Genomic DNA, 13781 nt, shown 5'->3' with positions numbered 1-13781 from the left:
GTTTGGGGCCACCACAAAAAAGAGCCTGCTGGGGTTACCCAGCAATATGACCACTGAGCAGGCAGACTCTGAGCAGAGACTTCCCTGCAGATCTTAATGGATAGGAGGGGTTCTGACTGAGACTGTAACTCCACACCTGTGGAGTCTCATAAGAGCTCATAAGGCTTTAAGAACTTGGGATCCAGAGGAAGCCCCGTATCAAATATTTTCAAGTATTTGTGATCCTAATTCTAGATTTTAATTTGCAGTGTGTAACTCTGCTTGTGAAGAACACAAAGAGTCACATAACAGAGAAACAACTGCAAGTGTTGCTCGGATTTGCTGAAGAAGATCTCTATGATTCTTTACGACAAGCCACAGCCTTTGGCCTCTTGAAGGTATTACACCATCCCAGACAGTCTCTTAAAACTATTTCTTCAAACTAAAACAAAGCACTCTGTTTTTATGTAAGTATATACAGGTGTCTGTCACTTAACAACAGGGATGCATTCTCCAATCCCTGTGGTAAAGCAAACCCATTATTATGTTGATATCCACCACCATCTAGTGGCTGAATGTGGTATAGAGTCTATTGCAGGGGTCTGTCGCAAACTTAAGAGGGGTTTGGTGTGCTCAGAGTTCTTGGTTCTCGAACCCTAAAGCCCTCAAGGCCCCTCTGCTCAGTAGTACTGCCACCACCCTGTATGTGCCAGTGCCTCAGTCCAGGGACACTGAGATCCTCTAGGCTTAATTCTATCCCTTGCAGACACTGAGCACTTTCTCCAATTAAAGCTTCAGTCCTCAAGTTACTAGTCCTCAATGAGCACTTGGTAACTTGCTGAACGGCTAGGCAGGATTCTGAACCTTTGTCCCCAATAGAGAATGAAACAACTTAGTAAAAGATATTTTAGTTTATTAAGTACATAAGGTTACATAAGGCAGCAAATGCTAGAGGCATAAATATCTAGGAAACATATCAGCAATAAAATAATAAAGCTAGCTGGCTATCTCTATTAATCCCTATCTCTCACCTGGGTCAGTTACTCTTGGAGATCTTTTAGCTCCAGGGCTACCTATGAGACCAGGTGCCCATGTTGGACAATGGAGCTCAAAGTGTGCAGGATGTTGCACCCAAAACTCTGTCAAAGGAACACCCACACATCCCCTGGGCACTCATTCTTATACTTCTTATGCTAATAGTACTGAGGTGACCTCATACTTATTTAGACTGTCCAATCAGAAACTTTTGAGAACAGAACCTTCCCAAAGTTGGCCTGGTTGTTAACTCCTCCTAGTTCTTACCCCTCCCAACTGGAGATCCACAGCTGCACTCCATCACGCTTGATCAGGCGCCTCTCTGTCTACTAAGATGCTAAACATTCCAATGGGTTGTAATTCTTATTATCTGTCCTTTCTGGCCAGCAAAGAAGAGACAACAATCTTTTTGTTTATTTACCCACATTCTTGCAGCTAGGAACTGCTAGCAACTTCTCCGTTACACTGTCTTAGTGTGGTTCAAGCTTCACACAGTGTGGTTCAGGCTTCTACTGCCGACCTAGGGCTAACATGTACATATTCATGACAGGGTCTCTAAACCCCAGCTGACACCTGATTAAGATACATGATGTGGCCCTGGGGCTAAAAATTTTGGAGACCCCTGCTCTATAGCATATAACGGAATGAAATTGACTAGCATGTGAGAACCTTGTGTTCTGGTGTTAGAGGGCTGTTTTATGTACAGTTGGTTGTTAGTCGGAACGTTGTTAAGTGACGCACACCTGTATTGAAGTAGATTGTGTTGCTTCTTACATCAAAAGAAGATTTAGATGTATGTCTTTTTAACGTGCAACAGGGGGGGTTAAATTTCCCTGGTCTTCAGCACTGTTTGTACCTGCAAGGTGATAAGTTTTACAAAGGAGGAGGAAAATTAACCACATAAAAGTCAGTTTTTGGCGAAGGTTGTAACTACTTAAACTGTGTGTAATTCTGATGTGTCAGCCAGAAGATGAAACATGTTTCACTCTTTTGGTCTAACCGCATATGGCAGCCAACATGTATGTTGTGGTGAGAGAAGACACACACATGCACACAAAACTAAGGAAATAGCCTAAGTTGCACTTCACAGTGTGCAGAGTGAAATCACTAAAAGTCAGGTTTGTATTTCTTTCTTTCTTTTTTTTAAAGGCTATTTTGTCCAGAAAACTGATTGCTCCTGAGGTTGACGGAGTCATGCAGAAGGTTGCAAACTTTGCCATCACGGGCCCAAGCGAGCAAGTTAGAATCCAGTGCAGACAGGTTTGTAGAAGTGAAAAGGGCTTTTAAAGTCTTTACTATTACAACTGTTTTCAAACTTTTCAAACTCAAACAGATCTTTGCAACTGTTTTCAACAGTTCCCATTTGATTGATGGTAGGAAAGCTAGCAACACCACAAATATTTCTAGTATCTATCTGAAACCAGTTCCATATTCTAATTCAGGGGTGCTCAATAGGTGGATCGCGATCTACCGGTAGATCGCGAGGCAAAATGAGTAGATCGCGGAGTGCCGACCCCCCCTTCAGGTGCCTCTGGGAGGAAATGCCGGGAGTAAGGCCCATTGTACTCAATGGGGCTTACTCCCAGGTAAGTGTGGCTAGGATTGCAGCCTCACAGCCTAATCCTAGGCATGTCTACTCAGGAGTAAGTCCTGTTATACTCAGTGGGGTTTAAGGTACACCAACATACATTGTACACATAAATGTTATATGTTATGATGGCGCGAACATTGTAAAAAAAACTCTGGTAGATCTCCGGGCCTTGCTGGGTTTCAAAGTAGCTCTCGAGCCAAAAAAGTGTGAGCACCCCTGTTCTAATTCATCATGATGATACTGATGCAGAACCACTTAAAATGCTAGTCTTGGTTTTGACTCTAATTAATCCCAAATGGGATTAATGGGATGAACTTGTTTTGAATCCTAATATCTAGCATGACAGATGCTGTGTGGATTTTCGTAAGACCAGACAAAACATTAGATTGCTAAATTGTGCATCCTGAGGAATTTAGCTTTCAGGTTTTGTTTTTTTAAAATGCAAGTTTCTGTTCCTCATCAAAATAAGCATGAAAGTGTGTGGACAGTGTCTAGTGAACAATATGAATAGAAAAATTTGACTTCAAGGCTACCAACTTCTTGTTCCTCACTCTGATTTAATAGAAGCAGAATAAATAATTCAGTTAAAGACCTTTGCATAGGTTTGCTTAATTTGAATAATTTACACAGGTTAAAGTTTTTAGTTTCTTCTTACTTGTCATCCTCCAGTGGTCCAGGATCCACTTAGGGACAGGACAAGATACACTGGAGCAGGCAGGGCACACCTCCCACTTCTTCACCAAAGCCAGTGTTTTGCCTGTAGCAAGCAGATAGAGATTCTGAGCTCAGCCAGAGGAGGTTGATCTCTTCTTTCTCTCCCCACCCCATCAGCTCCCTCTTGCATTGCAAGCAGGAGCTGGTGCTATTGTCATGTTGTTCCAGTCTCTCTCTTCTAAAGGAGGAGGAGATGACCGTATATCTCACTCTAGATGTGTGAAGGGGTCTTGTGGTCTTTCTTTAGAGAATGTAGATTAACCTGGCCCAGTGTTTTGGAGCAGTGTCCTAATTAGATTGCCTTAACTAGATGGTTCTAAGGCTTGAGGTCCAACATGAATGGGTGAGGGAGAGGGTGAGAAGGTGTGTTAGCTTTTATTACAAAAGTGTTGAGCTCTGGGGCGTACCTTGTTTGAAGAGTCAGACCTGAATGGTGGATGAAGAAGGAAGGGACCGAGAATAGAACACTGCATCAAGGGAGACCTTGTAGCCAGGAGGAGAAATGTGAGGTTTGTACATATGTGTGAGGTCTGTCTTGAATTCCTTGTGGCTCCCACTAAGGGATCCTGGGAAGCAGGATCTGGAAGAACCACTAGTTAAGATACCAGAGACCTGCCACCAACCTGATCAACAGCTGTATGCTAGATTATTTGGTCCTGCACTGTACATCCTTGTGCCCTTCCTGATGCACATTTGGCAGATGACAGCAGAAGTACCAGCAGAGGTTTTAATGCTTTGTCTGGCACAGTTGCTGAAACACATTTAGAAATCCCATTTGAATCAATTATACTAGGAAGCTCTTGGCAAGGTGCTGGCACTTGGCTTTCTTGCTTATTTCTCTGCAAGAACCTGAAGAGGTATTCTAGGAGAATTCAGTGACCAACTCCGAGCTCCCTCCTGAAGATAATTCTCTTTCCTGTTACGTTGCTGTCACTTAGAGCCCAATCCTATGCAGATCTACTCAGAAGTAAGTTCTATTGTAGTCAATGGGGCTTACTTCCAGGCAAATGTGGATAGGATTGTAGCCTTAGGGCCCAATCCTAAAAAATGCACCAGCTTATCGCTGGCACACACTGTTGCAAAGGTGCCATAAAGCATGTTTGTGAACTCAGTGCCAGCCGGCGCTCCGCCACTGTGCAGTCTGCGGCAGAGAGGCAGGTGAGGGCGTGGGGGGAGGAGGCCTTCCAGGGCGGGGGGAGTGTGGGGAGAAGGTGTGCTGGGGGAGAAAGCAGGGCAGGAGGGAGACGGGACTGCTGGAGCTCAGCTCCACTGCATCCCGAGCTCCATGTCAGGCTGCACAGCCCGACACAGAGGCTCTTGATTCTATGGCAGTCCAAGAGCTGCTGTAGAATCAAGTAGCCCCATTGTGAGGCTACTTGCCCAGGGGATGGGGATGAGAGTCCCTTCCCCCGAGGAGCCACCAGCAGCAGCCCTGTTGTGCACAGGATGCCACAGCAGCCATTTCCTCACCGTGCCAGTCCTGGCAGAGCGGGCAGCTCGGAATTGGGCTGTCTGGAGGTGAAGTCTGTCTTTTGGAATGAACCTTTTTGTAAATGGGAAAACTTACATTTCCATGATGTTTTCACTGACACAGGTGTTCCTTGTTTGGCTTTTTGCTCCCCACAGATTTACCTGAAATATATACTGGATTATCCCCTTGGTAAAAAGTTGAAAGGCAACCTAGAGTACCTCATTGCGCAGCTCAAGTAAGTGTACTGAGTTTATGAATATAGTTCTCCAGACGGATCAAACCTGGTCTCTTCCCCCCCCCCCAGGTTTGAATAAGGCCCTTCTTATGATCATATACTGTTTGTGGAATAGGAACAAGCCATCCCTATTCAAAATAAAACCCTTCCATATGTGGAAAAGTCTTCCATGTATGCTTGACTTAGTGGAACTGGGAGCAGCATTCCCTATAAGGTGTCTGTGCTGGTGCATGGATCCCCCTGGAGCTGCACAGCATCGTAAATTGTCACATAGCTGAGTCTAGATGTTCGGTGATGTTGTCATTGCCAAACCTCTGGGTTGCTGAGCTGCATAGAGCTCAGCACCATAAAGAGGACACTGCGTGGGAGTAGTTCCATTCAAACAGTAGGACTTCCTGCGGTGCACAGAGAAAACGTATATGGCTTTGCTTCATCCAACCCTCTCTTCCACATCCTTCTATGTATATATCTCCATGCCTTAAACCCTGCCCATTTGTTGAAACAGTCTAGGCAGTAAGTGTTTGGCCCTGGCTGGAACCAAGGCTTCTCCCATTCCTCTGCATACAAACAAAAGGGAAGAGAATGGAAGTGTTGCCAACTTCTGACCCCAGTTGAGCTGCTGTACTGATAACAGTTGTATGGAAGAGAGAGGTGTTTGCCATGCATGGCTTCCCGCAGCACAATCCTGTGACAAAAACTGTACTGGCCCAACTTCTGCTTTCCTTGCAGCTTTTGAACACTTCCTTCAAAACCAGCTGTTTGAAATAAACAGAGTACTGTACTGTGAAAATTTACAGACACATCTTGCCCTGTAATCTCTTAACATTTTGAACGCCTTTTTATGTCTTTCTGGCAGTTCTTGAAGATACTAACCAAACTGTACTGTTACTTTTTTTGCCATAGTTACGAATACGAGACAGGAAGAGAGTCAGCTTTAGAAACGATTGCTTACCTCTTTGATATGTTCCCGCAGGTAATGTATAATTGCACCACAAGTGCAATATTCTTCTTACTGTTCAACTTGAACATGTATGTGGTGTTTCACAGAACATGTTTGAGGAAGGCTGCTGCGCTGTTTCCCCTCTTTCAATCATACTAGACTTGGAGTGTTTTATAGCATTTTGTCTGATGCTTTTGAGCATTGGAAAAATGGTTTGTGAATATAAGCAAATGCGGGCTGAAGGGGAGAGAGAAGAGAGATTATAAAGGTGCACAAGACATTCTTACCATTGACATGACCTTGGCAACTTTTGTAGCCATTTCTTTATTTAGCTGTGTAAACTACATTTTATTGAAAAGCAGCATTTAAATATTCTTTCAGCGGGAGGGGGAATCCCTTGGTATGTAAAATTCCCCCTCTTAGAAATTGCCAGTAAACAACATGGTGACTTTAATTTTTCTCTTCTCCTTCAGGGTTTGCTACATGAGAATTGTGGTCTCTTCTTTGTCCCACTATGTATGATGCTTGTAAATGATGACTCAACGAAGTGCAAGAGAATGGCCGCCCTGGCAATCAAATCGCTGCTCACCAAGATTAGCCCTGCAAACCGAGACCTGATGTTCTCACTGGTCACCTCATGGCTCAGGAGTAAGAAGGTACAGCTTATGGCAAGATTTTTGGTTCTCACTGACAGTAGGTTTTGTGAGTTGAGAGGAGCTGACTATGGAATTCCCAGAAGTGAATCTGTTGGGGAGGAGATTTTGGTTACACTTCCTGGCTGATTTCCTTCAATTTATTGTTTATTTTCAAAATTTGTATTCCCACTCTTCTCAGGATTTAGAGCACCTTACTAAATTTTTCCCCCCAAACCAATACAGTTAGTAATAAAAAAATGTCACTCAGATGTGACATTTGTAAGGGGACAAAATTATAAGAAGTTTACAAATGCCTGGCAATGAAAGACATACAGAAAGAGGGGGCCAGCCACATCCTCAAGGGTGCTTGCCAGTTCAGGTTTTCACCCTTCATAGGCCTTAGAGGCCTTAGGCTCAGGGAAGTCCCAGCTTCTGCGGCAGGGATCATTTGATTCTTTCCTGTCTGGTTCAGGCTTGGATGAACCACCACAGTTTACCTTTGTTAGGGAAGCTGGAGGCTGACCACAAGAAGTAAGGCCTGGTACAGCCCAGCACACCCCTTTCTGCTCGCCACAGATTTATTAAGTTGGTGACTGACTGGGGGAGAAACTGGAAGATTAACCCACTGCAGCCATCCCAGACTAAGGAAACCAGACAAAGTGGGGGCCATTTGGTAAAAGCTTCCCTTCCCTGCATAACACAGAACTACGTGGTTCTGTGCCACAGCATAGGAGCTCCTTGCAAGCAATCAGAACTCAACAGCCCACTGAATTGCCAGTAAACATGAATTAGGCAAGCAAAGAATGATATTTTAACTACTTTATTGAAATCAAACTGGGGAAGTAGTGAAGGACAATGAGCGGGCTGTTGAAAAATGCTCAGACTTGGCTGGATGGCTATGAAGAGAGAGCCTGAAAAATCTGGTGCAGTAATCAGCAACACCAGTAGGGCGGAGCTAGGTAGCTATTGGAAAGCACACAAAATCCCAAGGCACTGCTACACCAGGGAAGTTTGCAGGCTGGTTTGGAGTGGAAAGAGCAAGCAAAACAAAATTAATACCCTAAATGCATCAAGCTACTTACCTTTTTACAGCAATACCTATTGCTAGCTACTTACATAGTTACAGGAATGAATGCTAGCTTTCTGCACCTACTGGGGAGTAAGAGCTGTACCTTCCACAAGACAGCAGCTGGTTTCAGTGGCAGATCTGGCAAAACACACCAACATCTTTGTATCTGATTTGAAGAAATCTAGGTTTGAGAATATCATAGGGGACAGCACCTGACCTCCTTTACCTAGACAGGTGGACTGTGCTGCCCAATCAGTGAGCACACATCAATATCAGCAGAAGAGTTGGCTAGATAACTTTGTCTCTGGGGAAGCCCAAACACACCATCCATATTCTGCACATGTGGCTTCTTGGGCATGGCATTTCAAACAATCTCAGGGGAGCATCCCAGAGTAATGGCTGTGCATCTAGGGTGCTAGACAGTTTTTGGGAAGCTGTATTTTCCCAAAGGGGTTCTGGGACTAGAAATGTTCAGATGAGGAAAACTGAGGGGAAAACACAGGGCTGGGTGGGGCATTTTATCATAATCTGAGCTAAACTGAGCTAGCTGTGAGATTCTTTTCTAAATCCTCGGGTCATGTGATTTTGTCTTTTTTGGCAGAGTGTGCACAAGAGGCTAGCTGCTCACACCTGTAGTGTGTTTGTTGAAGCTGAGGGGGTAGAGTTTGAAAAAAGACTTGGAACTGTTCTCCCAGTTACTGAAAGAGAAATACAGCCTTCAAAGTTTGAAGAGGTAAGTCATCTCATTACAGGGGATGTTTGTAGGAAAGAGGAGGGGAAAGCTGAAGAGCCTTAGACTAACAGAAGGAGGCAGAGTGATTCTGCACTGGGTCACATGGCTTGTTCACAAAAGGAAACCACCAAAACCGCCTGATTGAAAGTTTTCATAGTTTCCATTATGATATCATCCTGAAACATCAAAGAAAATGCATAACTTTGTATTAACTATGTGAAGGAATGGCTGTAGGCTCTATGTGAAGGAATGGCCATCCTCTTTTGTACTGAGGGGAGGTCATTCACATATTTTTCTTCTCAGATTGATGATGTGACCTTATGAAAGGAAGGCTTGTGCCTGTTTGGAGTTCAAAGATACCAATAGATTTTTGGACATTAGAACCTTACAAACGTGCTTTAGAATGCAGCCCGAGTGATATCATTTCCCTGCATTATTTCATGCCTAGTGTTTCTCAAACTGTGGGTTGGGACCCACTAGGTGAGTCACAAGTCAGTTTCAGGTGGGTCCCCATTTTATTTTGAATCTCTTAGACTTGATACTACCATGGTATGTGATTGCATTTGGGGAAATGTAGCAGATCTGTACTTAATAGGCTACTACTTATATACTTTTAACAATGATAGTCTGTGGAGCTTATTCCTGGGTAAGTGTGGATAGGATCTCAGCCTGGGATTGTTAAAAAAATTTCCTGTTTCCAGACATGACATAACTTCCAGTGGGTCCTGAGCAGATTGTCATTCTAAAAAGTGGGTCCCAGTGCTAAGAAGTTTGAGAACCACTGCCTAGAAAATTGTATAATAATCACATATACTGTAATCATTTAGGCAGCATCTTACAAACTAGCAATTAGAGGCTTGCAGCCATGGCAACTTATATGTAAACCTCTCTATCATTCATTTGCTAGTACATTTGCAGGAGAAAGTAGTCTTAACACTGTCATTGTGCATTTCTTAAAGTTTACAGACGAGACGGAAGAAAAGGCTGCGGACAGATTGCTTTTCAGCTTCCTAACCTTGATTATCAAACTAATTAAGGAATGCAACATTCTAGAATTAAATAAACACAGTGAGATTTTGAGCAACATTTTGGGTAAGCATTAAGAATCCCGGCCATATTACAACTAATATTTTGTTATGCATTAAGAACTGCTCACATGGATAAAGGATGTATTCTGTGAAATGGCTTTTTGTTTTTATATTCTCCTGTTTATGAATGGATATGGATTAAATCAGCCCTCTTTCAATTTCTGAAGGACACGTCCAATCCCATTTATGGTATCCTCATAGTTGGGTGTGGTTGACTTCAGCTCAGATTTTTGGCTTGTTGTTTGCTTCTCACAATCCAGAAGAACTTGTTAATAAATGGAGTAAAAGAGAGCTGGACAATCAAGGACCTTCTGTTGAGCCATCTGCAACCACCTTCTTAACTAAAGAATTGGACAAAAAGGTTAGCCCTGTTCTCCTAAGCTGCTTTTCTTGTATTGCTGTAAATGTCAGTCTGTAATAGGTGGCAGAAATGAACATTAACATGAGTCTTAGATCAGTTCACATGGTGGAAGTGATGTCCTCTTTGTGTTGGGCAGCCCATTCCTAACCTGTGCTGTATTCAGGTCTCTTTAGGATAGGGGGATATATTTCCCCTTAGCATGGGTAAAGCCCCAGCCATCTCATGGGGCTTCTTGGATCTGCGCCGGCTATTTAGCTGGCACAAATCCTGAAAGCCTGGTTAACGCCAAGCGGGCTGGATTTAGGATATGGTGGAGGCCTGCTCTGCCGATCCTGCCCCCCTCCTGGGCCATTCTGCACCTGTCCTGCCTTCCCCCGCCCAGAAACGCCCTCTCCCAGCCCTTGCACTGCCTGACACAACCTTACCTCTTCCGGCCAGCAATGCTTCTGGCAGGCTTCTGGCTCACGAGTATGCTTTATGTACTTTATGGCACATTTGCGTACTCAGAGTAGGTGCAGGGATGACTGTGCTGGCTCAGTCGGCAGTTTAGAAGTGCACTGTTAGCTGCAATATCTCCTCCCTTTCTGGAGAGCAAATTATCCACACAACAGCACTATGCATCACAATACCCCCCAACCAAAAATGTCAATGATAGTCTCGAGTTGACCTATACTTTTCTCTCATACTTCACTCTTGGCATATATGTTGGAGAAGGATCACAAGTATTTGTCTTCACAGATGAAAACACTTGCTTTAGCTTTCTGCCACCAGCTGAAGTCCAAATTTCTGGATCCAGCACTTGGAGAACAGGTGAGAAACTAAGGAGGTTTTTAGCAGATTATTTTGTCTTTCAAAACCGAGACAAATAGCTGAAGGCATTCTGGTGTTTGCATAGTGGTAAAAATATAGTAATCAAATAATAGGTTTCTGAGTGACTTTTGCTTTTCTTAATATTTTAAGGTTATAAAGAATTTACTGTTTGTAGCCAAGGTACTGTACCTTCTGGCTCCTGAAGAAGGCAAAAAGATAAGTGAGGACATGGGCTGTGAAACTGAGGTTCAGGATGCCTCTGGAGGGGAGAATGAGAATGAGTCTTCAGCAGTGGAAGAGAAAGAAGATGAAGAGATGGAGGATAAAGACAGGCCAGTCACTTTGTTGTGGGTGATGAAGAGACTCTTCATAATGGCGACTCGAGAAGCCGCATATTCCCCCAAAGAACCTTTAAAGGTTTGCATGCTTTTCATGTAGACAGCAATTCTGTTTCTGTACACCCTGCCTTTCACTTTAACGGTCATTTCAGAATTGCAGGGCATTGGGAGATTGTTGCTTGTATTTGTGTAATGTGCAATGGGCCTTAAAGTGTTTGATATCTTTCAGAATCATATTTTTGACCGAACATTTGTTGTCTTTTCAGAGAACTTGCATCTTCAAGTTCCTTGGTGCTATTGCGGTGGATCTAGGAAAAGACAGGGTAAAACCATACCTTCCAACAATCATAGCCCCTCTGTATAGAGAACTCAGCAGCACCTATGCAGAACAAGGTGAGATAGAGCTTGTTTTCCATTTCATACAAAGGTATTTCCTGCTATTTAAAATGCCAGTTGTTTTTCACAACATTTATGTAACAGAAATTAATGGCAGCTAATAAGAAAAGAATGGTTGGACTTCCATATGCAATAAATGCAGGGGCCTTCCTGGATGATGGTGCTTCAGATGCAGAGATTTCATCTGATAGATACAGGAAGGTTCCTGCACCAGCTAGTCAATCTGCCCATCCCCTACCATATAGCTAAAGTAAAAACGGTGATAGCAAAACCTATATAATGACCCTCATTAGTGTCATTATTCTTCCTCAAAAAAAAGCAGCTGTATCTTGGTTCTGATTCCCACTTAATTTTATTACTTAATTTGTTTCCTTACAAACAAGAAGAGCAACACCTTGTAGGTCTTCAGGAGGACTGACTTAATCATTCTCCCTGTTTAATGATCTGTGTATCTGAATAGGCCATCACACATGTCACATTAGATAGAATTGCCATATTGCTGTTAACACAGTCAGCTATCAATCAACAAGTTTGGAGTAACTGAAGTCATGTCATCTTTGTTAGATCCAACTCTGAAGAACCTTTCCCAGGAAATCATAGAATTACTAAAGAAACTAGTTGGGCTGGAGATTTTCTCTATTGCATTTGCTTCAGTGCAAAAGCAGGCGAGCCAAAAGAGAGTCCTCCGGAAGAAACAGAGAGCCCTGCAGGTTGGTATTCAACTCCAATCCTGCCCCTAAACATATTATTCAAAATGTGAAGCTTCTCACATGAGAACTTTTACTTAAAACCAGAATGTATAAGGAAAGTGTGGACTCAAACACTGTGGTTTTGTTTTCTGGTTTAGGCAGTTGCTAATCCTGACATTGCTGCCAAGAAGAAGTTGAAGAGACACAAGAATAAAATTGAGGCAAAGAAAAGAAAAATAGAGTTCCTGCGTCCTGGTTATAGAGCCAAAAAACCAAGAAGCCATGCCTTAAAAGACCTGGCCATGGTGGAGTGAAACAGCATCACGCATAACTCAGTTATAAATAAATGTGTGTATCTTTCATTTGCAGCTGCCATTCAGATCATGAAACAAAAAACTACCCACCTACTTTGACAATACAGGAACCACACTTTTGCCAGGGCCTTTTACCAGCCAGACTGTATTTAGAAAGTATTTCAGCTGAATTACTGTCACAGTACTGTCTATATGAAGACATCTGCAGTTGCACTGTGGCCTTATTGAGGCTCTGTTGCAGGGGAGACAGACCTCACCTCAAAAAACACACCCTTATTTATTGGATTTTTATCTATACAGAACCTGTTCAATAGAATATTTTCCCATATTGTAAAGTATGTAAACAGTTCAGCAGGAAGATGCTTCTACCCAAGTCTGATTTTTTTAATTGACCACGTAAGAGTTTATTATATCAGTGATTAACATACTATACTGATACCTTTTTCTAATTAAATGTGCTTTTAAAGCATTTGAATTCTGTTGTTCAATATGTGTTAACTCTTCAGCTTGGTTTAAACAGTCAGATTGTGGCTTACTTGCCGGTTCAGGCACCATGGAAACAGTTTATAGGTTTTAAATTGAGCAGTGTCTCGCAACAAATTCTTACTGAGAACGGGAACAAGAGTCAGTCCTGCTTTATTATTATTATTATTGAACCAGGAAGCAGAGTGCAAATATGCTCCCTGTCAAAACTCCAGTTGACTTCAAAGGAAAGTAAAAATAAAGCTGGGGGAAAATCAAAGGAAGCAAGAAGAATATCTGATCTTGAAGCGTATTAGAGGTACATGTAATTCTGATTCCCTCCCTTTTAAAATTTTATCCCAGGCAACAAAGAACAGTACACAAGATGGTAAGTCTGTGTCTGCACTGTGCTTTTCCACACAAAGACTAAAAACTCCATTGAAGACTAGTATCACAGGAGGAAGGGCTCTAGGGTAGCTTTATTCCTGACATGCTGGCTTTCCTGGGATGTTTTTTCCCCCATGACACAGAAGCTATTTAAACATTACAGTGAACAAGCTGCAATTAGCCATGTTTGCTCCTCAGGAAGCTCTGCCACCCCCCACCCCCTTAATGTTCTTGAGCAGAAATGGAAACACCACCCTTATAGAACTCTCCCCTCTGAGGATGACTCCTTTCATTCAGGTCAGTAAACAGGATTTCTTCTCTTGGATGAAATGTCCTCTAGTATGTACTGTCTCCACTGAATAAGCAGGCTGCCTTGCAGCTGTTCATGCTCATAAGCTTTCTCCTGCCTCTCCCTTTCTTATTGGTTTCAGGCTCTTCATAGGGGGCAGGTCAGTTGCCTTTGTGAGACGACCCTTCTGTCCAACCTATGCAGCCCATAGCATAAGCATGTTACAAGGAAGCACAAAAATCCAT

At 43.0% G+C, this 13781-nt stretch overlaps 1 protein-coding gene across 1 annotated transcript in view; it reads left to right on the top strand.

Moving 5' to 3' along the window:
* The window catches only part of UTP20 (UTP20 small subunit processome component), a 73689-nt gene extending 60837 nt beyond the window's left edge, over nucleotides 1-12852 (top strand). Inside the window, exons 50-62 of the mRNA XM_066634674.1 lie at nucleotides 249-377; nucleotides 2164-2274; nucleotides 4946-5025; nucleotides 5929-5998; nucleotides 6439-6621; nucleotides 8271-8402; nucleotides 9362-9494; nucleotides 9658-9851; nucleotides 10590-10661; nucleotides 10812-11078; nucleotides 11266-11392; nucleotides 11960-12105; nucleotides 12243-12852. Of these exons, the coding sequence (XP_066490771.1) occupies nucleotides 249-377; nucleotides 2164-2274; nucleotides 4946-5025; nucleotides 5929-5998; nucleotides 6439-6621; nucleotides 8271-8402; nucleotides 9362-9494; nucleotides 9658-9851; nucleotides 10590-10661; nucleotides 10812-11078; nucleotides 11266-11392; nucleotides 11960-12105; nucleotides 12243-12398 (1800 nt within the window). The 3' untranslated portion in view covers nucleotides 12399-12852. The remainder of the gene's footprint in view (nucleotides 1-248; nucleotides 378-2163; nucleotides 2275-4945; nucleotides 5026-5928; nucleotides 5999-6438; nucleotides 6622-8270; nucleotides 8403-9361; nucleotides 9495-9657; nucleotides 9852-10589; nucleotides 10662-10811; nucleotides 11079-11265; nucleotides 11393-11959; nucleotides 12106-12242) is intronic.
* The last annotated feature ends 929 nt before the right edge of the window (nucleotides 12853-13781 follow it).

Source organism: Tiliqua scincoides, chromosome 7 (assembly GCF_035046505.1).
Source record: "Tiliqua scincoides isolate rTilSci1 chromosome 7, rTilSci1.hap2, whole genome shotgun sequence".
Lineage (NCBI taxonomy): Eukaryota > Metazoa > Chordata > Lepidosauria > Squamata > Scincidae > Tiliqua > Tiliqua scincoides.
Note: the sequence above shows the minus strand (reverse complement) of the source record. Positions and strands in the feature narration are given on the sequence as shown.